The sequence below is a fragment of the Pinus tabuliformis genome, chromosome 1_1 (genome assembly GCF_031772625.1).
Source record: "Pinus tabuliformis cultivar Carrire ecotype Pingquan chromosome 1_1, CPIR1, whole genome shotgun sequence".
In the NCBI taxonomy this organism is placed as follows: Eukaryota; Viridiplantae; Streptophyta; class Pinopsida; order Pinales; family Pinaceae; genus Pinus; species Pinus tabuliformis.
In genome coordinates this window covers 783,330,787-783,355,206 of record NC_142297.1, presented here as the reverse complement: position 1 = coordinate 783,355,206, position 24,420 = coordinate 783,330,787, and the positions used below count along the sequence as shown (strand labels likewise).

The 24,420-nt window shown below is 39.6% G+C and overlaps 1 protein-coding gene across 1 annotated transcript in view; it reads left to right on the top strand.

Moving 5' to 3' along the window:
* Window positions 1–24,420, top strand: part of LOC149216328 (phosphatidylinositol 3-kinase, root isoform-like) — a 477,313-nt gene that overhangs the window by 81,024 nt on the left and 371,869 nt on the right. Inside the window, exons 5-6 of the mRNA XM_089392772.1 lie at window positions 8,974–9,132; window positions 9,322–9,531. Of these exons, the coding sequence (XP_089248898.1) occupies window positions 8,974–9,132; window positions 9,322–9,531 (369 nt within the window). The remainder of the gene's footprint in view (window positions 1–8,973; window positions 9,133–9,321; window positions 9,532–24,420) is intronic.

Genomic DNA, 24,420 nt, shown 5'->3' with positions numbered 1-24,420 from the left:
CTTTGGCATCGAAGGTTTGCCCACTAAGACAAATGGTAATAGGGATGCCCAAATTCCGAGTAGAGAAAGGTGTATGTCCGGGATGTGCCGAAGGAAAGCTCAAAAGGGGACCATTCCCCTCAACCCTAAGCAAGACCTCCGATATATTACAACTGGTTCACTCAGACATATCTGGTATGATGCCTGTGAACTCCTTGGGAGGATATTCATATTACCTTACTTTTACAGATGACTATTCTCGAAAGACGTGAATATACTTCTTGAAAAAGAAGGATGAAGTGTTCTCTTGGTTTCGACACTTCAAAGCCTTGATCGATAATTAAACTGAAAAGAAGATCAAAATCTTAAGGACTGATAATGGGACTGAATATGAATCTAACGAGTTCCATGATTTTTGTAAAGAGGCTGGCATCAAGAGGGAGACTACTACACCATATACTCCTGAACAGAATGGTGTGGCAGAAAGGAAGAACCATACGATTGTGGAAGCTGTCCGTGCCATGCTCCATGATCAAAGACTTCCGAAGTTTCTATGGGCCGAAGCTGCAAACACCGCCGTATATGTACAAAACCGATGCCCTCATCAAGCATTGGGTTCCAAGACTCCTGAAGAAATGTTCACCGGTAAGAAACCTGACGTATCTCATTTTAGAATTTTTGGAAGCCCTGTATATTTTCATGTGCCGAAAGAGAAAAGGAATAAATTGGGTGCATCTGGAAAGAAAGGAATCTTTGTGGGCTATGGAGAAAATACTAAGGGCTATAGAATCTATGTAGCCGGTCAAAGGGAAGTCGTGATTAGTCATGATGTCACCTTTGACGAAGATATGGCTCTTAGCAAGGTGAACAATCTTCCGACTTTGAGGAGCTCTCAAGAAGCCGACACTAGGGAACCAAAAGAAAAGGATGATGAAACAATGCCTGACGTGGAAGAACCCATGGATCTGATTGATCCTCCTCCACATGAGCCTTCCTCTTCTAGGAAGAGGCCTTCATGGCTTAGGGGGCTACTTGATGATGCTGAAGGACATGCTGCACCCCGAGGAACCTTCCGTGAAAGTAAGAAACCTAACAGGTATCAGGGATACCTGACCATCATGAGCACGATCATACAAAATGAGCTTTCATCATTCTCAGATGCCGTCAAGCATCAAGTATGGAAGGATGATATGACCGAAGAATATGAGACTACTATGAAGAATGATGTTTGGGAAGTAGTTCCCAGACCCCAAGACAAGACAGTTGTCACTTCTAAATGGCTTGACAAGATAAAGCATGCAGCAGATGGAAGTACAGAAAAGTATAAGGCTCGTTTTGTTGCTTGTGGCTTCTCCTAGAAGGAAGGTATAGACTATGATGAGATATTTGCACTTGTTGCCAGATATACGACCATCCACTCGATCATAGCCCTTGCGGCTTCTCAAGGATGGAACCTACATTAGATGGATGTCAAGACCGCGTTTTTGCATGGTTCGATCAAAGAAGAGGTCTACGTGGAGCAACCCGAAGGATTTGAGATTTATGATCGAAAATCTCATGTGTGCAGGTTGAAGAAGGCTCTCTATGGGCTGAAGCAAGCACCCCAAGCATGGTATGAGAGGATCGATAACTACTTGATGAAGCTGGGATTCGCTAGGAGTGAAGCCAATCCTAACCTTTACTTTAAGGTTGAAGATGACAAGCCTCTCATACTGGTGCTGTATGTGGATGACCTCTTTCTAACAGGTGCAGACCCTCTCATTCACAAATGTAAGAGGGAGTTGGCTTCTGAATTTGAAATGAAGGACCTAAGACTAATGCACTATTTCCTAGGACTTGAAGTGTGGCAGAGGCAAGGGGAAATTTTCCTATCTCAAGGAAAATATGTGGTGAAGATATTGGAAAGATTCGGTATGGTGGATTGCAAGCCTGTGACTACCCCGATGGAGCTTGACTTCAAGAAGTTAAGCGGTAGTGCTGCTAGACCTGTTTTACGAAATGCCACCGAGTATCGGCAACTCGTTGGAGCATTAATGTTCTTAGTGAACTCCCGTCTAGATATATGCTTCGCAGTCAACACGTTAAGTCAACATATGGTTGAACCTCACCACATACATTGGATTGGTGCCAAGAATCTGTTGAGATATCTTCGTGGCACAATTACTTATGGGTTAAGATACACTGCCGGAGATGTGAGACTACTTGGATACACTGATGCTGATTGGGCAGGCAATGTGGAGGACCGTAAGAGCACTTCCGGGTGCTGTTTCTCCTTGGGATCTGCTTCAATATCCTGGATGCGCAGGAAGTAGAAGTCGGTGGCTTTATGCACCGTCAAAGTAGAGTATATTGTTGCTAGCATGGCCTCCTGTGAGGCAGTCTGGTTGCGAAATCTCTTCAGTGAGCTGTTTGGATTTACATTGGATACCACCGTGATCTTATGTGACAACCAGAGTGGGATTCGTCTGTCAGAGAATCTCGTATTTCATGATCTCTCCAAGCATATTGATATCAGGTATCACTATATTCGAGATATGGTGTAGTGGGGAGCTATCAGGCTCCAACATATCCGTACAGATGAACAGGTCGCCGACATTCTGACAAAGCCCCTAGGGAAATTCAAATTCCTGACTTTCCGAGAACAACTTGGTGTTGTTCAAAGACCCTTTGATGAGGGACCTGTATGATGCATTGAGCTCTGGGAGCTCCGGGGGGGGTGCAGGGTACTTCTTGGAGCGACATATGACCACAGGGTGATTCACTATCCCTTGGTGGTGTACATGTACACCCCGTGGCGACTATGTAGCAGGATGATTGGTTCTCCTGTGAGGTCTGGATGATGTGTTCTCCATGATGACTATGTAGCAGGATGATTGGTTCTCCTGTGAGGTCTGGATGATGTGTTCTCCATGACGATTATGTAGCAGGATGATTAGTTCTCCTGTGAGGCCTGGATGATGTGTTCTCCATGGTGATTGTGTAGCAAGATGATTAGTTCTCCTGTGAGGACGGGATTGATTAAGTTCTCCTTTCAAGGCATCCTACCCATGCAGTCAGGGACTCATGGGAAGTACCTCTCATTTGATCAATGAGCAGGGAAATGAAGCTAGGGACCATAGGAGTACCGATGGATGCATCCCTGTATCTACCGTGCTTCCTACGCTAGGATGACCTTCATTGATCTGGGATCAATGATACTAGTCTGGGACCAGTGATAGGAGTTGTACCAACTATGACACTAACATTGGGTCGGTTGAGACTGGTCTGGGATCAGTGGGAGTGGTACATACTATGACGCTGACTTCGGGTCGATTGAGACTGGTCTGGGACCAGTGGTACACTCTCTGACACTGTGATACTAGTCTGGGACCAGTGGTAGGAGTGGTACCTACTATGACGCTGACTTCGGGTCGGTTGAGACTGGTCTGGGACAAGTGGTACGCACTCTGAGACTGACTTTGAGTCAGTGGAGGATGATACTGGTCTGGGACTAGTGGTAGGAGTTGTACTCACTATGACGTTGACTTCGGGTTGGTTGAGACCAAGGTTGCACGAAACGGGGAAAGGGGTACGAGTTTCCGAAACGGTAAGCGATACAAAACGCGACCTCCCCAAATTTTGGAAACGGGGAAACGCGAATATATATATATATATATATTAGGACATTTAAGAAATATGTGCAATCATAAAGCATATACGAAACATTCTAATTTATTACATTATGATAAAACTGTCAATTGTCAATGCATAAACTATAAGTATCTAAATTTGCATCACATTTACTCATGAATAATCACATAATGAAAATGGAAATATCCAAAATCAGCCACGAGAAATTTCTAATTTCTTGTCTCGTGCTTGATTGGGAGTCTCTTCCTACATAGTCGAACGACCTTAATGTTCCCGTTTAAATACAAGTTTCATACCCTAGTACCCTACATTCTCTTGATTATTGGGAGTCTCCCTTGCATAGAGGGCTTGGTTCTCTTGATTAAATACAAGTTCCATACCCTCGTACATGATAAAATCCAATGGAAACATTGCAATCCCCCCAATCCTGAAATCCTGAAAAACAAATAAGTCTGTTGGATTTTGAGTGAGATCTAAAATTCTACTTTCTCCATATGAAATCCAATGGGGCGAAAACACTCTCAAACATCCTGAGTCATTTCAATGTAATGTTAAAAATTTAAGTAAAAGGATGAAAATGAAAAATCACTTTTACTTTAAGAATTTAACATTACCATGAACTGCATATCAACACTAGGGCAAAAGCTCACTTTTATAACTTTAGACAGGCATCTGGAAGCAACTAGAAGTCACTAAGCTAACATAAGAATAGATTAGAAAACAAATAAAATAAAAAATAAAAAATAAAAACACGGAAATGCTGAAACGTGGGTTGTATGGCCCTGAAACGCGTTTCAGGCCATACTGGCCACGTTTCAGTTTCGTGAAACGTGGCAGTACGGCCTGAAACGTGTTTCAGGGCCGTACCAAACGCGTTTCAGTGTTTCGTACCTGTTTCCCTACGGAAACGCCCTTCTACCCTACGTTTCTTGCAACATAGGTTGAGACTGGTCTGGGACTAGTGGTACATACTCTAAGACTGACTTTGAGTTAGTATGATACATCCTCGATCATTTCTTCTTTTTCATAATTCGAACAAAAGCAGAGCAGAACAAAACAAAGCAAAGCAGAGCAGAACAGAGCAGAGCAGAACAAAACAAAGCAAAGCAGAGCAGAACAGAGCAGAGCAGTAGAGATCAGTACAGGGCAGAACAAGACAAAGCAGAACAGGCAGAATAGAGTAGAGCAGGGCAAGGGTCAGGCTGTACAGGGCTGTGCATTTGATGGATGAATAGTAGCGACCGACAGATAGATTGCAGATGAAGTTCTCCCTAGTTGAGAGGGAGTGTTAAAATTGGCAACTAGGGCCAAATTTCATGTGGGTCATCTTATTCATGGCTGATAATATTTTTATTAGATTCCTCTCGTCGAGAGGTGTAGGATTGATCTAAAGATCATCCGATTCCGATAAGTATTTATGGAGATATGAATTTATTTTGATTATGGAATTATTATCAAGCTGACCTACAACTCATGTAGGCTCAGAAGCCCAACAGTCGCATCTATTCAAACATCAACAATTGTGTATAAATACAGGAGGACTTTTCCTCATTTGCACTCACTCATCTCATCACATCTCTCTCTCTCTCTCCTGCGCAGAAAAGAGGCTCTTCTCTACTGCGCAGAAAAGAGACTCTCTCTCACACGTGGAAGGAAGCTGCTGAACCTGAAGCTGCAACTGCAGATCCAAAGATTGACCAGCGCTAACCATCAGATCTCCTCCTCTGAACTGCGTTGTATGTCCATCTAGACCTCCTCTGAAGGCCGCATTTTTTGGTGGTGGAATCAAGCCGATCCGACGGTAGGTTTGCGAGATATCGTCTGCCCTAGTTTTGATGATGAAGCCGCTAATGCTAAACTGCTGATCTAGGGTTTGCTACTGCTGATATAAATAAGATTTATTGTACTATTTCTCTTTGCTGAATTATTGAAGATAAAAGAAGATTTGATCAAAGGGTTCCCCACACATTGTGGGGTTTGTCCCTGGCTAGCCGCCACATTTTGTGTCTCTTGTCTTGGCTTGTTTTCTGTTGATCGTTTAATGTTCTATCCGCACTTTACTTATGCACATGTGATTGCTAATCTATGAATAATAATAAGAAAGAAAAGTAAATTGCTCTAAGCATAGAACATACCATAACTTACACTTGTTCATGTCAAACCCAATCAAATCTCTTCTTGTTGCACAACCTCGACCCCTAGCTACAGAAATGCGGCCTCTACTGCAAATCTGAAATTTTGGCCCCTAGTAACAACTGTTGCATCCACATGTGTGAGGAATTTTTGGGCTTTCTAGGCTTCATTTGACCTTTGCTTGAGTTTCTCCTTCTTCTAGGGCTTGATGATGACCTAACAGACCTTCCTTAGACCTTTTTTTTCTGCAATTTCTTCAAGTTCGATCTAGCAGTAGCTAAACCCTAGCCTTCCAACAACAAACGCCTAGCCTTCCTTCTTCGTACGTGAGAGAGGGAGAGAGAGAGATAGCCCAAAACACTTGTCCTTCGTCCTTATACTCCTTCGCTATCCTTCTCTTTCTTCTTCGCTTGGATGAGATAAGAAGTGAATGTATCCAAAGGAAGTTGAGCTCCCTTCTTTATATAGCCTTTCAAGGAGGACAAATTGCCCCATTTGAGGCCGAATTCTTAACTGCTATACCGACTTGGTTTTGGAGGGTATTGTGACACTTTCAAATACAAAAATAATTATTTTTACAAGTTACAATGTGCTCGATGGGGTCTTCTTTATATGATAATGACTCTTTTGAATTCTTGAACCTAAGACAAATCCTAGAAACACTCAATGGGTGCTTGAAATCTAAATAAAATGACCTTGAGCATGAAATCCATGCTACATAAAACAATAATAATAATTTTTCTTTCATTTTACAATATACAAGAATCAAAAGTACATTTCGTATTTATGAAGACCGAACCTAGTTACACTTTTCAACACTCCCTTTTAACTAGGGAAGTATTCATAAATGGTACAGGGACATTCTCAAACTGAAGAGATCTCATAAGAAGAGTCGGATTGGTAAGCCATCTTATAAGCTATTAGTTCAACTTATCTCTTTGCATCATATCAACCAACATTGTTACATAGCAAGGCCTTGACAAACAACTCTATCTCTCCACAAGATCAAAGCCCAATGCTAGTGAACCCAATGACTGATGCACACCATAATCATTGTCTCAAAAGGCGCATACCCCGCCCGGGTGTTTACAGGGTATGTCATTTTAGGACAATTCCTATCTTGGAATGACACATCCTCAAGGAATTTCCTCTTTGACTACTCTTACATCTTGGATGCCCTACCTTATCCTTAATGAGTATCGGAAACCATATTCTTACCCAATCCACCATTCTTTCTTCCCAAAGTGAAGAAAAGAATGATGTGTCTATCTCTCCCTCTCAACTAGGGAGAATATATCAACCAATCCAAGCTTGTCTCTCAAATACACAAGCTTCTTATTAGGAAGAGATTTTGTTAAGACATCAACTACCTGCTCATCCGTGGAGATGTATTGTAGCTTTAACACACCATCTTGTACCAACTTTCGTATGTAGTGATACTTGTTATTTATATGCTTTGTCTTTCCATGAAACACTGGGTCTTCAAATAACCTTATACAACTGGTGTTGTCACAATTTATCACCGTAGGGTCCAGCGATCCTTCAAACAAATCAAACAACAATGCCCTCAACCAGACAACCTCTCTGCTTAATTCACAGGTTGCAATGTATTCAGCCTCAACATTACTCAATGAAACTAATTCTTGCTTTCTACTTATCCATGATATCGAGGATCCCAAACTAAAACCGCCTCCAGTAGTGGTTCTCCCATCCATCTCACTGCTTCCCCAATCAAAATCTGTATATCCAATCAATTGGACATCATTCGTCTTGTCATATTTCAGTCAATAATTGATTGTTCCTTGTAGGTATCTCAGTATGTGCTTTGCTGCTATCCAATTTCTCATGCTTCGACTCTACCTGGAATTGACTGAGAATATTCACTGCAAAACAAATCTCTGGTCGAGTATTTACCAAATACATTAGAGATACAACCAATTGTCTATACCTTGTTGGATCCACAGGACTTGACTCAGATCGTCTCAACTTCTTCAAATTTGTGACAATAGGGGTTATCATGGGTTTGCAATCCATCATGTCAAATATTTTCAACATTTCTATCACATATTTCCCTTGACCTAGAAATATCTCATCTGGACCTTGCCAAACTTCCAACCCAAATAGTAGTGCATCAGTCCTAGATCCTTCATGTCGAATTCTGCTGCCAATTCCTTTTTACATTCTTGAATATGACCTTCCACACCTGTCATGAGAAGATCATCCACATATAGAAGAATGATTACATGCTCATTCTTCACAACCTTGATATAGAGATTCAGTTCAACGGAGCTCTTCGTAATGCCCAATCTTTGAAGGTATGTGTCCATCCCTGCATACCAAGCCCTTGGTGCTTGCTTAAGGCCATAGAGTGCCTTCTTCAGCTTGTAAACATGAGTCTTTCTATCTTTTACTTCAAATCCAAAGGGTTGTTCTATATAGACTTCTTCATCAATAGTGCCATTCAGGAATGCTATCTTGACATCCATTTGATGGATGTTCCATCCCATCGATGCTACCAAAGAGACCAACGATCGTATAGTTGTATACCTTGCTATATGTGCAAATGTTTCTTCATAATCGATGCCTTCTTGTTGAAAAAAACCCCTAGCCACAAATCTTGCCTATATTTGTCTATATTTCCATCTGCTGCATGTTTAATCTTGTAGAGCCATTTGGAAGTTACTGCAAACTTGTCTTGTCAATCAAGTTGCTATGTCTCTACCAAAGGATTTAAGAAATTTTGTATGTGTGAAAAATGCTTCAATCACATGTTTTCTTCATGGAGAAAGTCCTGTCACTCTTCTCGGATTTTTCCAATTAGTGGATTGAAAATCTGAACTTTTGGTCCTAGCACTGAGTTTAACATGCTACTGTGATATTAAGGATACATGATATTTTTCAGCATTCGAATGATTGCATTGTTGGTGCAACCGGTTTCTGTATTTCATGCAACACTGTCAATTTTATGATGAGTATATGTTAGTTTCTGCTTGTTATATCTAACAGGGGCTGTACTAAAAATGTATAGGATGTAGCTATTTGGATTTTTAGAAAGGCGATAAAAATTGTAATTGTCTCAGCTTGTAACTACTTATATGTTTTAGTTCTTATTCTGGAGATAGTGCTATTTTCTTCAGTCAGTGACTCAGTAGAATAGAACTTACTCTTGGATATAACTACATGGTTAACTAGGAACATGCTAAGAACTGACATGGCTATTTGAAACTGCAGGTTTGGGATGTTTCTTCTTCTAAGCAGGACGTGGTCATTGGTGGTGCTACATTCTGTCTTTTCAACAGAAAGAAACAACTTAAAACAGGACAGCAGAAACTTAGGCTTTGGCCTGGGAGAAAAGCAGATGGGTCAGTGCCTACTACTACACCAGGAAAGGTGAAAGTTCAACAATCTAAATGAGAGAAGTCTAGATCAAACGTTCACTTTATACTGCTAAAAGCTTGATATCCTAGATATTTTAGAATGGGTTTTGTTCAGAAAATTTCGGAGTACCATGAGATAAGATTTGTAAATCAGCTTGGGTATTATTTTAAAATCAGAATGCTGATTACTACTTGCATACAGGTACCTAAGTCGGAACGAGGAGAAATTGAGCGCTTGGAGAAGCTAGTCAACAAGTATGAACGTGGGCAGATTCCGCGTATTGAGTGGCTAGATGAACTTGCATTCAGAGCCATTGAGAAAATCAAAGAGAGAGAAAGTAGATGCATTGGGACATCTCATTTACATCTTATTGTTCATCTAGTTCCTTTTGAGCACCAAGTTACTTTCCAGGTTGGCTTTTTAACATTTTTCTTGGTTATCGTAAGAGGGTCAATGTCATCTTATTTATTTCAAAAGCAAAATTTTAATACTTGCAGTTTTATGTTTTTGCAATTTAACATGTTTGTAGGTTATCCTGAGAGGGTTGGTTATGTCATCCATCTTATTTGTTTGAAAAGAAAAATTTAATACTTGTGGTTTTATGATTTTGAAAACTCTTACAAACTTTGTTTGAGCATATGCACCCAGCATTTCTTCACACATGCAATTTGTTCCAGAGCAGTTTTTTATAATGAACATTGAAAACCTGCTTAGCAATGCTGTTGTTTACCATTAGAAGTACTTCTCTATTATGTGTTGCAGAACACTCAAGATTAGATATTTTTTGAGGAAATAAGTGGATAATGTGTAAAAAAAGCAAAACTAAAATATGTACAGCATGTACAGAAGCTCAGACTGTTCTCAGGTTATCTTTCTTAGTGTTAATAAAACTGAGACAAGGTCCAGTTATGCAAAAACATTGTAACCCTTGATGTGTCTTATCAAAAGAAATTTTTTGTCTTGCAGGTGAAAACGTACCTCTTTCTGCCAAATCATAAGGAAAGAAGAAACATAACTAACATTAATGTCAGAGATACATTTGCACCTTAATTTCAAAGGAAATACAAAGCAGTATTCGAAAGCCTGGCAAAAACTAGGAGGACCAACTGTTTAGAGTCACCAGCCAGGGAAAACCTCATAGATTATAAGATAAGTGCAAAGACCATGCACTAAGGACTCACTGAGTATGTGTATTCGATGTATCTTCAAAGAATCAAATCTATGAAACCCACCTGGCATTTAGAGTTTATCCTAGTAGGAACTTCTTATGTAGCAATGGATGCAATTTCTTTGCATCATAACCTCGGGGAGGCTTACCAAAAGACCAACACCAATGTCTTCAAATTGGACCCTATTACCCCTCATTTTGCATGATGCCTATACTAGTGGAATTTTTTTCCCATGCTCGTGATTCTCATCACAAAGAACTTTGGATGGTTAGGGTGTTCGCTTGGTTTCGTGGATTATTGATCACATGGATGATGATGTGCTAGAGGTTTTGATGATGTATTATTTGGTATACTTGTTCAACATAGAGAGATGATGTTACACTTGATCATGTGATGTTCTAGTCTCCATGCTTTGCTAGATGATTGCACATGAAGATGTATGCATCCCTTATGGAATGCCCTTGCAATTTTGGGCTAAGTGAACATTGCATTGGCTTGATCATTTTGTTTGCTTCTGTTGATTTATGGTAGCATCGGATGTTCTCTAAGCCTCAAAATTTTCATGGAGGCTTGGACACATGCATTCTCCAATACCCAAAAATTGTTTTGGGAAATTCCACCCAGAGACAATTTATTAAAATAATTAATTATTTTTAATGGAGGCCTATGTCTAAACTTAGGGAATTAAAATAATTAAAGTGTATTAATCTAAACTATTGGTGAAATTTCTAGAAGAAGGCAGAGATGGAGTCCAAATGATATGAGCCATTGATTAGTATCTAATTTGGGTTGTTGGTTCTCAACTGGAGGATTATAAGAAGGACATCGTTGGGCACTTGGGGAATACATCGAATAGAGTTCAGAAGATCGAATTTTTGAAGCAGAGAGCTGCCAGTGAGAATTCGAAGTGAGATTTTGTAGTGAGGGGTAGGGATAGTTCAGGTTAGATATTTCTCCTGATCCGGGAATACTCAGCTGAGGAGGCAGAGAGAGATCCAAGAGAGGCAGCACAAAGCCAGAAGAGGTTGACGTAGGGTCACACAGAGCCTTGAGGAGATCCGAAATTTGCTGGAGGGATCGATTTCTATAGCTGGAAGCCGAGGTGTGAGACTGGGAGAGCAGAAGTCAGAATCTTAGAGGCAAATCGATCAGCCGGGAGGAGTGACGCAGACCCTAGATAGTGTGACGCTGGGCTGACGCAGTGACTGTGTAGAGACAACGAAGAGGTAGCCAGGGGCTAGTCATTCAGTGGCTGGATCAGCCAGGGTCTCCTATGATAGTGTGAGGTAATCTCACTTATCTCTCTGTCAGTGATATTCTCTGTATTGGATAGCCAGCAGGGCATCCAGAGATTGTATTCAGAAATTACTACTGCATAATAATAAAACCCTCAGCTACTGCATGTGAAAATTCCTAGGCCAAGGAATCCCTACGACAACAAATCTTAATCTACTTCACCTACTTGATTTTTTTTTAAATTACATTCATCAAGTTTTTCTTCTGATTACTGAAGAAAATTACACTAATTAAATATTTGATCTCATGAAACAAAAAACAGAGCAAAGAACAAGATACATAGGACACTTATTTTTGGATACAATAGTCCCCGGAAAAACCTAATGTGGGAAAATTGGTGCAACAACTCTAAGGATTTAATTATTATGCAGGAGAAATATTTGAATACAAATCTAGGATGCTCATCTAGCAATCCTTTACATAGAAAATATTGGTGGAAAATCCGAGTGAGTTGTACCTCACTTCACCTGGTAGAATTTTGATTGATCAGACACAAGACTGGCTAACCCTGACTATTTTTGCATAACCTCTTCTGCCCTCTGCGTCAGCTTTCCCGGCTATTCCGGTAGTTCCCGACAGTTCCGACTTTTGCCCTTTGCGTCGGCTTTCCTCACTGTTCTGGCAATTCCCAGTAGTTTCGGCTATTCTCGACAGTTCCGATAGTTCCCGAAAGTTCTGGTTGTTCCCAACAGTTCCGACTTCTGCCCTTTGTGTCAACTTTCCCGGTTGTTCCGACAGTTCCGACTGTTCCCGACAGTTCTGGCTTCTGCCCTCTACGTCAGCTTTCCCGCTTGCTGCGCTGCCTCTCCGCGAGCCCTCTCTGCCTCTCTGTCAATATTCTCTGGAAAGTCCTTCTCCCGGATTCTCATTGCCCCTCTGCTGCGGAATGATCACTTAATTTGAAATCCATAGCAAACCCTACCCTAGGAATCAAATTCTGGATCAATTTGTTCTCTCTATGTGTTTCCAAATGAACCCCAAGCCTCCATTTTATACTTTTCTTGTTGAGTCTTCGACGACCGAGATTAAGTCTCTAATCAACAAATAAGATTAAAACATGACTTGATCTACCTTCTAGATCATTCTCACCCATATTTTGATTAATACCCATTAATATTTTAATTTTCCTAAGTTTAGACTTAGGAACTCCATTAAAACTATTAATTATTTTAATAAAATACAATTCGGGTGGAATTTCACCAAACAGTTTCTGAATTCTTTAGAACTCATGTGTCTTAGCCTCTCCACGAATGTTCAAGGCTAGAGCACTTCCGATGCTACCAAAAAACTAACGCTGCATCGGTTTTTCTGCATTGGGTTTTTCCGGGGACATTTGTCCAAAAATATCTGTGTAGATGTGTTTTGTATTTCCTTCTTGTTTCCGCATTTATTTAAATGGTGAAGGCTGCAGTGTATTAGTTTCGGTGTTTACTGTAGGAAAACGGTAAAAAATTTGGTCAGTAATTAATAAATAGAAGAAACGTAATCAATTGCTGCAGTAGAAATTTGTGGCTTCCAAATTTTCACAGCTTCATCATAGCATAAAGTGCTTGGCATACACTAAATATCTTGCATGTGATTTGTTACTTGGATGGATGTACATGGTCATGGTTAGGGCTTATTTTCTCCATCGCCCTAACTCTTATGGATGATACATGGATGTATTGGGCTGTATGTGCCATCTTGGAATAATTACACACATGTTGAGGCATATTGTTGGATTACAGGGGGTTCAACCCTTCTTTTTTATGGGAATGATTGTGTTATAGACATTCACATGTTGAGGTCTCCCATTATGTATTCACTTGCTTGATTTGAGGATGAAGTCCACTTTGGAGACTACATTACACATCTGATGGAATTCTCATCTTGGGAGATGCCTCAAGTCTCTTGCGGAGGTTCTTAATGGTTTCATGACCTATTTTGAGGAGACATCCATCTTGAAGAAGGTTGCTTGCACTCGTAGTTGGGAATGTTCCACATTGGAGTAGATTTAGGAGGTTCCGAACCCTATATTTAGGGTTGCATTGCATATTTTGAGGGTGTCCTAGATTAAGGAGCAATAATATTTTGATATATTGCCCATATTTCCTCTAGATTAGTGCCATCATTTGCAAAATATTTTGAAAATGTTGTCATAATAGAAATTTTAGCAAAAATTGACACAATTATGGTGCTTTTAAAGTCTACTACAAGAAAATTTTAGCCACATTTTGACCACTTGTTTGAAGAATGCACAACATGTTTTGCTTGAGCATTTTGTTTATTTGGGGATTTCATTATTGATATATCCCATTGGTGAAGAGAACCATAGATCTTGAGGTCAAGTGGCATATATTTTCATGCATCTATTGGAGGCCTTGTTAACACCTAAATTTTCCCTTGCAATTTTGGAGGGTTAATGACCAACAAATTTCATCAAGCTAGAGGTTGAGAGACATGTATAGATACAATTTTGGTTGGGCAGGGGGTTTTTTCCTATTACTGCAAAATTAGTAGGTCTCATGCAAAGCCTCACTAGGCAATCTAGTCTTATGGCAACAAGAGATCATCCACCATTGTCACCTCAGCTGCCCTTCAACTATTTCATGGCGGATATTATCCCCACAAGGGAGACTTCCCTACAAAAGATCACCATCAAGGTATTCAACTAAGGAGGGCTCAATGGTGATGCAAGGTTTGATAATTGATGGAAAAGTCATTGCCCAACCCTTGAAAAGCTAAGATAAGAGTTGCCTAGAGTTCAAGTGCACTTTTCTAAGACCTTTATAATTTGGTATAAGTTGGGGTTTGTATGTTATGCAGATTTACGGCATGCAATGACATATAACAACTTCAGAAAATAGCGCATGTGATAAGGTCAACAAATGAGCAAAGACTATGAATGAGGCAAGCTAGGTTTAAGTGAACTATGGTTTTGAATGGCTAGGAATGCATATGACAACAATTAAAATCAAGATGTCAACCCTAATTTTGGGGTGGAAACATGCAATTAATGCTAGACTTCACCTTTTTTATATTTATTAATAGGGATATAACAAATGGACAATAAATTGACATGAAATGCAGATTTAAGCTAACCCTAAGCCTAGTTACCATAAATTTAAGAGAAAAAGGAGAAATTAAAATGACCACCACAAGCTAGTCTAGTGTGTTAATGGAGTCTATGATGGCTAGGTCAAAGATAGAGGAACATGGATTAGGTGGGTGGAGGACTAAAATGCCTCTTTTTGAAACCTTAGCGACTTTCTCTAAGTGGAGATTTAAGGTCATAGGAGGCATACACAAAGTTCCTTTGATGGATTCTTGAAAGACTAATTTTGCGAAGGATAAAGAAGCATGATATCATAAAGAACATTGCACTTTTTGATATGGCACAAACAAAGCCTAATTTCAAACATTTGCATGCAAAATGGAAGAAAATCAACAATAAATTTACACCATTCAATCAAGAGTCACTTCATCAATCCAATACAAGTCTCCTCATGCAAAAATATCTCTCCCAAGACAATTCACTCCACCAAGATCACATTGCATCCAAGAGAAAAGAACAAGAGAGCTAGTACACTCTTCTCAACAGAGAGAAAAGTGTTGTGAAGTGTGATGATCCAAAATGAAAGTGACTCCCCTATATGAGGGTAACCAAGTCACTTTTCATTAATTTACAAGTAAAATCCCTAAAAAAGTTTACTCAAGTGTTCTACTAGGCCTAAAGGTCACATTTTGACCTTACAATAGCTTCAAATATGATAAATACATAAAAATAGCCCACATTCATGGGAATAAAGGCTCCCCATGATGATGTCATTCCCTCAAAATAGACAATCTCCCTCAAGCAAGTGACAAAGAGGCTCATGGGTGCTCCTCGCTCCAAGAAATTGAAGTGCATGCATTTATCTCTAAATAACTTCTCCTCCACCATGACCTCATCTCCAAGAAGGTTCATGTCACCCTTCTAAGCCATATGAGGGTGACATGATAGGCTCTGAGGCAAGTGTTGGCACAAGGGCATGATGTATTATCCCTCCCAAGTCATGTCAGCGATAAGCATCCTCATTTGGGCTCTCAAACAAAGCAAATTCCGTTAAATAGGGTCAGGGCCAGCTTGGGGGCATCCTATGTCCTTCTTGGAACATCATCAAACAATCCAATGCCTTGGCTTCCTAGTACAACAATTCACAGGGGGCATAGAACCATGTGGAACCTCATCAAGGCCCAATGTCTATCTCATGAGGGCAACACTAGGGCTACAAGGTCATGTTTTCTCTTAGCAATGGGGAAAACCGTCCTCTAAATGGTGATGGATAGGTGTCAAGCCTTCCTTAAAAGGATATATGTTGTATGAATGATGAACCACCTTAAGCATACCCTCAAGATCAAGTGAGATCAACATCATCAGTGACAAAAAGCGGTTGAATTATCATTGTGATCCATATTGAATGTTAGGGGTAGAAAAATAGTGCATACAAACCTTGCCTTCCAATGTCTTTTTCGCTCAGGATTTGTAGCAGTGACCTTAGAATAAATTATATGATCAAATTGTATGGCAGTATCCTTGCATGGCATAACTTATATGACAACGACAATGAAATATGCAGTGCTCTACAACAGTGACAATGATGTACATGGCGTTCTTATGACAATGTGATATGGAGGTCTGTGCATGCCTCTAATATACTTGTCTATTGCTGGGTTGGTCCTATGAGGCCTAATGTGATTTATGATGGAAGACATATGTCTCATTCTCATTGTACTTTGTATCTTAGCTAAACATTTGTTGAATATCTAATAGACGAAGAAGAATTTATTATGGGTTTTCCCCCTTGTGGGGTTTGGCCCTGGTCTCCAACCAAAATCCCAGTGTCTCTATAGTGTATGCTCTTCTTCTATTTTTGTATACTGTACCTCTACATTGTTGATGTTATTGTTCTCTCTACATAATTTGTAATGACGATATGATGCTATGGGGTGAATGCAATGCAAAAATTTGAAAAAGTTTAAAATACAATTATCTACAACAGAGAACAATTAGTGAAGTTGGGCCGTGATTTTGGAGGAGTGTTGGCCTCTTCATGCAGCCCTGGATTCCCACTTTTGACTTGGTAATAACATCAATTTCTATAGCCCCAGTTTGGGTAAGGCTTTCGAACCTTCCCTTGCATTTTTGGAATCACACATCACTTTCCTCCATTGGGAATGCACTAGGAAAATTCTATCGTAGTTGTCCTGAAACATAATTTTTTTTCAAGGCTACTTATGCTTGCATTTGTGTGGAGATGGAATTCAACAAGGGTTTTCCCGTGGAGATTAATTTGATGGCTTCAAATTATGTTTGCTTCCAAAATATTGATTATGAAAATATCTCATTTCGTTGTAGAGGATGCTATGGAATGAGGCATGTAATTAAAAACTGTCCCAAGTGTTCTCAGAATAGCAAAGACTAGAACCAAATGGTAAGAAGCTGCACAAGGTGAACACTATATGGTACTCAAAGAAGAAGAGCTCCAGGACAAGAAAGAAGACAAGAAGTAACCAGATTCAGTCAAAGAAATCACAACCGTGGAAACAAAATCTAAGAAAGAAAAATCAATTGCCAATGTGGATCTTGTGAAAATTTCTTGATTGTAATTAATAGAAATGTATCTCCCAATTGTTCTGTAGTTTATTTATTATTACGACAAATATCGATAAACTTACAATTGCAATTTTCACAGAAAATAAAATACGTCGCGGAAAATAAACTGGAAGCTAAGAAAATAATGCACACACACAATAAAATGGACACCAATATTTTTGGACTTAAAGTCCCTAGAAAAACCCCAACTTGAAAATTGGTGCAGTAGATGAGGGTTTATTTTATTACTATGCAACAACAAAAACCTGAGTACAATATCTGGATGCCTAACTGGCAATCCTTTGGCAAAAAATTTGGCCAAAAATATAATGGAGAAATTATCTCCCTTTTGCAACAATTCACCCTTCCTCTGGTCTACTTGTTTTATCTCCTCGACAACACGGCTTGCCTGAAACTCGCACTACTGGCCTAGGAAATTCGTACAACCTGCTACTCATCTCAAACTAAGGTGTCCAACCTTCCTTTGCCTCTGGAAATGGCTTGCTCTGCTTTTCGGGTGATCTCTCGGCCTCCAACAACTGAAACGACTTCCATTCTGACGCTCGTACTGGGGTTTATGGTTGCTCGCACTAGCTATTCGACCTCTCTGCAGAATAGTATTGACCTCTTCCTTCCCGCCTCTCCGGCATTGGGAAATTGCTGGGAAACTCCTCTGAAATTCTCTTTGTTTCTCCCTCAATCATTGATGCTCTCCTTCTCTAGCTCGAACTCACTTCCTTGTTGAATCACTGCAATTGGATAACTCGATCTGCCAAGGAACTCACTCCCATATTTTTTCTATCTTCTGTTAATTTGATAGCTTAGTGACAAATTCCAATCATGGGACTAGATTCCTCCTTTCGAGAAGACCAATTTTGACCTTTGAAGATTCAGACATGGGAAAGTGTATTTTTGAAGTGAAGCCCACAATTGCACAAATTGTCAAGGTCAGCCGAAGGACAAATTGCCCCTCCAAAGTTGCATATAAATACAAGTAACCTCAAATTCTTTTGGCACATCATCAACTCAATACATTCCTTCTCCCTCCTCATTTTGATTGGTTCATACAAGTCTGAAGCATCTCTTCGAGGTTCTTGGAGGAATCTTTGATTTTTTTGCGTTTACTTTTTGGTGGGACAACTTGACTTCAGTTGGGCAGAGATTTTTTTCATGGTTTGACTTGCTTTGACTAGAAAAACTTCGATCTCTTGAGGCTGAGTTGACTGGTAGAAAAACCAAGGCAATTTTGGTAGTTTGACCAAGCGTTGACTGCAGGAAATTGCCGATTTGACTACAGGAAATTCTCTCTCCTTTGACTGAGTTTGACTAGGTATTTTGGACTGTTTTTAGGCTGAATTTGACCAGCACATGAGGCCGCATTTATTGCTGATTTGAAGGGTTGACCATTGACTTTCTTAACTGGTTAGGGAAGACTTTGACTGCTGTTGACTTTTTCAGAATTGCAGATTTATGATAGTTGACCAGATTTGACTTTTCATTGGCATATTGGATATCGGTTGATAGATTTGTTGATAAGTCAATGCCTTTGACTTTGACTCCTATTTATGGATTTGGGCTCATTGTACTCTTTGCTGAACATTTTATGACAATCTAATAGAAGAAGAATTTTGAAAGGGTTTTCTTTGACCAAATCAGTGTCTCTTGTTGATGTGTTGATTGTCTCTTATTGTCATTGCTTTTATTGTTCTACTGTCATTTACTATTGATTATTGGAAGAATTAACTATTGTTGAAAATATTGCTTATTGAAGAAGTTAATTGGGCTAAAAGTATTTGACATAGCATAGAACAGTGTAAAAATTAACATGGTATCATAGCTAAGGTGAAGGACAAAGCCCAACGAAGACAAGAGTTGAAGCAAGCATCTGTGGAAAGTTGAAGGAACTCATCTAATCAAACCAAGGTGTCGACATATTTCTTCAAAGAAAATGAGAAGCTGAGAGACTCATCTAACTTTGCTGCATGGAAGATCGGGTTGGAAATCATATCAGAAGACACTAATGTGTTGGAATACATTCAAGGAAAGGTTCTTGATCTCTTGGAAAATTCTTAAAATATGTAACTAACTTTGGTCTTCATGAATATGAAATGTACTATCGATTCTTGTATATTGTAACAAGAAAAGAAAACTTGTTATTGTTATTTTTGTAGCATGGGTTTCATGCTCAAGGTCTTTATTTAGAGGTCAAGCACTCATTCAATGTTTCTAGGATTTGTCCTAGGGTCAATAAGTCAATAGAGTTCTTGTCATAAAATGAAGATCCCCTTGGGCACATTGTAACATGTCAAAATAATTGTTTTTATATTTGAAAGTGTCATAATACCCTCCAAGATCAAGTCGACCTGGCAGTTAAGAAGTTGGCCTCATGGGGCATGTCGTCCTCCTTGAAAGGCTATATAAAGGAGGGAACTCAACCACCTTTGGACACACATTCACTTCTCGTCATCTAAGCGAAGGAGAAGCAGAAGAAGGCTAGCGAAGAAGGAGAAGGACAAAGGTAAAGTGTTTGGGTTATTTCTCTCTCTATCTCACATGTGCGAAGAAGGAAGGCTAGGGTTTTGCAGCGTCAAGGTCGAAATTTTAAAGTTGTAGGTGTTGAGAATTGGTTAGGGAAAACATTTTTTAAATTCTCTTACATGAATACTATTTGTGTAACTCTTCTTGTATTATCGTTGTCCTTATTTATTGTGTGTAGTACATCAAATAACAATCAAAACAATAAGAATAGTGACACAATAATTAGGCTCCAAGCCAAGGCTAAAACCCCTCCTCTTGAGGGGAAAACCCACAACTCTCTTCTTATAGATTCTTCACTAGATGAGTATACTGACCTTGACAATTACATTTGACCCATAACCTCTCCTAGATCAAGACACAGTCATCCTTTATCCATCATGATTGCATCACTAATCATGACCTTCATTGTAGCACACACTGTGATCATCATCGAGCTCTTCCTGAGATAATACCTGAATCTGCACTGTGATGGCGCTCGAAAATCATAGTTCGAACTCCCTTAGATGACACACGAATTCTGTACTGTGGAGACACCCGAAATTGCAATCCCATAGATGCCCATCAAACAGACCCTTCATTCGAACAGACACTGTGGAACTGGTCTGAGGTTCTTCCTGCAATAGTACCCGAGATCACTTCCTGTAATTACACCTGAAAATCACAGAGGAAAATGTGAGATCTTCTCTGACTAGACAGCGAGGGGTACACTCCTTTATATAGTTGTTAGGCTACACATTTAAGCCGACATGAATTGTTGAATTGTCATGTCTATTTATTTGAGCCAACATGTCTTCATTGATGAACCGACATGTCAAATATATATATATATATATATATTGTTGGAGCCGACATGTCATTTCGTTAAGCATATTTTGAGGTCGTTTTATGGATGACTGTGCTTGATCTAGGAGAGCATTATATTGACAAGTGTAACATGATAAAACCTAAAGACATCAAGAAGAAGTCTTTGACCTAAGAATAAACATCTTGCTCATGAAACACAAGAAGCAAGGTGTTAGCGCTTGAGATTTCACCCTAGGCTGAGGAAGGTAAACCTTCAAGGCAACATCAAACCATTTCACCTCGTAGCTAGCCCTACGGGGTATGAGAAGGCTCTCTCCGGTCAAACTCGGTAGATCTTTCAATAGGATGAGCTGACCCAATTAGGAACACTGATATTAGGCTAGTAAACTGATAAGGAGGGTTGATTTAAAGTTTTTGAGGTTTTTGGTGGCAATTGGAGGGAGTGCAATTCAGGGTGTGGGGATTGAGCTCAGTTTTTGCAGGTGGGTCTTTGGGGCAAGGAAGGAGTTTGTGCTGATGCCTTAAGCTGAAATGGATGATCAAGGAAGAAAGAGAGGGAGCTAAAGAGGGCAAACAATGACTTTGAATCCTCTTTAGACAGTGGAAAACATAAATATTAAACAAAATTGAAAGCTGAGCATGGCATGCATGTATTCAAACTTTATCACTTCTTTTGTTTAATTAGCAGCAATAGAATAAGAGATGGAACACATAAACACACTTACAATGACAAGTAGGAAACACACCATCAACTCAATAATCCACAAGAATCCACAATGATGTCTGCAAAACCCTGGCCTTCCTTTTCCTCAAATTGCAGAGATACAAGTAAAATATACAATAGAGCTTCTCCCTCAAGAGTCCAACCATGAAAATGAGCAAGAGAAGGCATAATATAGACCATCTAACTCCTTTCCCCACCTCTAGGGGTCGAGCTCAGCTTCCTAGGAGCAGTTTGAACTAATTCTAAACTTAGCACTAGATAATAGGCAGTCAAAATAACTTGCCTCTAAAACTTAGCTAACTCATCCATGCATTAAATATTCACTATTTACATCAAGGAAGCTTCTAGAAGGGTTAAGAGAGATTAAATCTATCAATGTGCCATGAAAATTATCCATACATCCATCATTTACAAGTACAAATGATCAACCAAGGTAAAAAACAGAGTTTGCAGGCCTGAAAAGTCAAAACTGGCAATTTTAGCTCGAGTGGTCGCGCCCCCTGCTCGAGTGGTCGCGCCCCTTTGCAACACTTTTTGAGTGGGTTCCAGTTGTCCAAATCAAGTGCAAGATGGCTCATTGGAAAGCTCTGTGTGTCTACTTTCCATCCCAAGTGGAATTTCTGGATTTGGAGTTGATTTGACCCCTCAAAAGTCAATTCTCCCAAAGTCACTTTCTGCAACTCAAAAAGTGGGCAGAAAGTCAAAAATTTGATGTATTTTGAGCTTTTGGAGGCCCAAATCTCAAAATCAAGTTGACCCCAAGTATAGGTAATTCTAGTTTTTGCATGCCCTTTTCAAAAATGTCAACTTTTTGTGATTCTGAGCAGTCCTCCCGAGTGGTCGCGCGGGGGGTGAGACCACTCCATAGGCAAAAACCTGTAAATTTCCAAAAAATTTCCAAAATGCTCCAAAACTCTCAAATTTTTTTGATTTTGCTGCTAGGAGGATGCTAATGAGTATCATGATGAGTAAGAGAAGCCTCGGCCAAGATGCGGAGGGGATTTGGCCTTTTTCTCCGTTTTAGTGCCTCGGTCAAACTCCTTGGATCCGGCGATTGTAATTTTGGCATTTCTCTAAAACCATGACACCTGTGCAAAAAGTGAAGGAGGTTTTTCTTCTTTGGCATGTTATGGACAAAAACCTCTCTCAGTTTTCCAAAATTCATCTTTTATTGCTCTGAAACATCATTTGAGTGCAACTTGTCCCGATGTGTGAAACAAGGAATTTTGTCGAAATGGAGCGAAATGAAGGGGATAGGGGGCTTCTAAATTCTTGGGGAAATTTTTGGGAGTGGGGAGAGATGTTAGGAAGCATGGGAAAATGGAATCTCAGAGATTGAGTGAGGGGAAGGGGTCGAAAAGGGCAAAACACAGGTCAAACCTAGAAAATTGCCAGGTTGTAGCTAGAAACTAGGGTTTGTGCAAAAATGAGGAATTTGGCGGATCTAAGGGATGGGAAGTGTTTGATAAGGTACTTTAAGGATAGGGGAAGGTGTATGAACATCAGGAAACAAGTTTTGCCGGTGATTTGACCGTCCAAGAGAAATTGGCTTTCAAAACCCTAGGAGAGGGAAATGAGCTTGCCTAGGCACAACTGAAGCATGAACAAGATGTAAAATGACCCATTAGATACTGACATGACGATGACAACCCTCTGAATGATGATAGACTCAGCTGAATGATGACATGGACTGACATTTGGGCAAACCCTAGACCTAATGCTTAGTGACCAAATTTTTCTTGAAGACTCACTGAAATGACAAAATTTGACCTTGACACTTCAAAATCACTTTGTAAGAGCATATTTGATCACTGTAGGAAGGCTGAAAAGACTGACACTAACACAAGGAATTACAATAAATACATTTTATTCTTCTTTGTTTCTTCTTTTCATAATTATAAGATATTATGAACACTGAACCTAGTTACACTTTTTACAACCCTCCCTCTTAACTAGGGAGGTATTCATAATGACACTAAGTCACACTCAATCACTTTTAAGAGATCTCATAAGAAGAGTCGGGTTGGTAACACATCTGTATAACATCATATCAATCATCATTGTCATAGTGCAAGGTGTTGACTAACAACTCCATCTCTCTACGAGACCATGAGCTACAATGTTGGCAAGACCAATGACTATAAACAACTTCATGGAAAGTGGCCTTCTTGATACATATCTGGAACCTTCGTCATATGGCTACTTCTTCCTCATCATGTTCTTTCAGGAATTTCCATTCACCAACTCTTTGTGCCAGTAGCCTTGCATGAACTCATCCAGATATTATTCAAGAAATTAAAACATAATATTAAATCAAATTGTACATTTTGAGATGGCTTTTCATCATGACATCTTCCTGTAGGTATCAACATCTTTCATACATGTTGACATGTCTCCCAAAGATATCCATTGTCAAGGGTCTTTTTCTTTTTCAAACTTCTATCAGAGTCTTCATGTCTTTCCAGAAGATTTCCTAGTCAAATCTTCTTGGTCTTTTGGATGTTGATCGTCTTCATTGCATATCTCACAATCTCTATTCCCAAGAGCTTTCAATCAGAGTTTCTTGATTGTAGTCAACCACCTCATACTTCATATGAGGACATATTATGCTGATTTCATCTAGTGCGATTTATGCCTTCCTACATCCTTTCAGAGGAGGAGATCCTTTTTCTCTTGATCATGCTTCTCAAAATAGAAGTAGTGATCCATGTTACCTGCAACCATACGACCTAACTTTATAATATTAAATACAAGCATACATACCTTATTTTTACGTTTAGGTCATCTAAGCTTCTTCCAGTAGCTTCCTTGATTGAAAAGATCTTCAATCCCTTAATCTATTTCATTTCTTATGTCATCATACCATCATCTCATGAATTCCATAAGTTGGATTTCATGATGAAACATTTGCTTCCTCTCTAGATTAGTGAACCCTCCATTGAGGATTCCATCAGAGAATCTTGGGAATCTTGCATATCCCCATCTGGTAGATGTTTCCTTTTTGACTTGATGTATGATGAGCCTTGTCCTGGATGACTTCTTCCTTTCCTTTAATGTCCAATGAGGTCCCGAGAGCTACATCCTTCATGTTTAATTGTCATGGATTTTGTCCTTCATGATTCTCATGGTGATTGCACGAGCTCTTGTTTCTAATG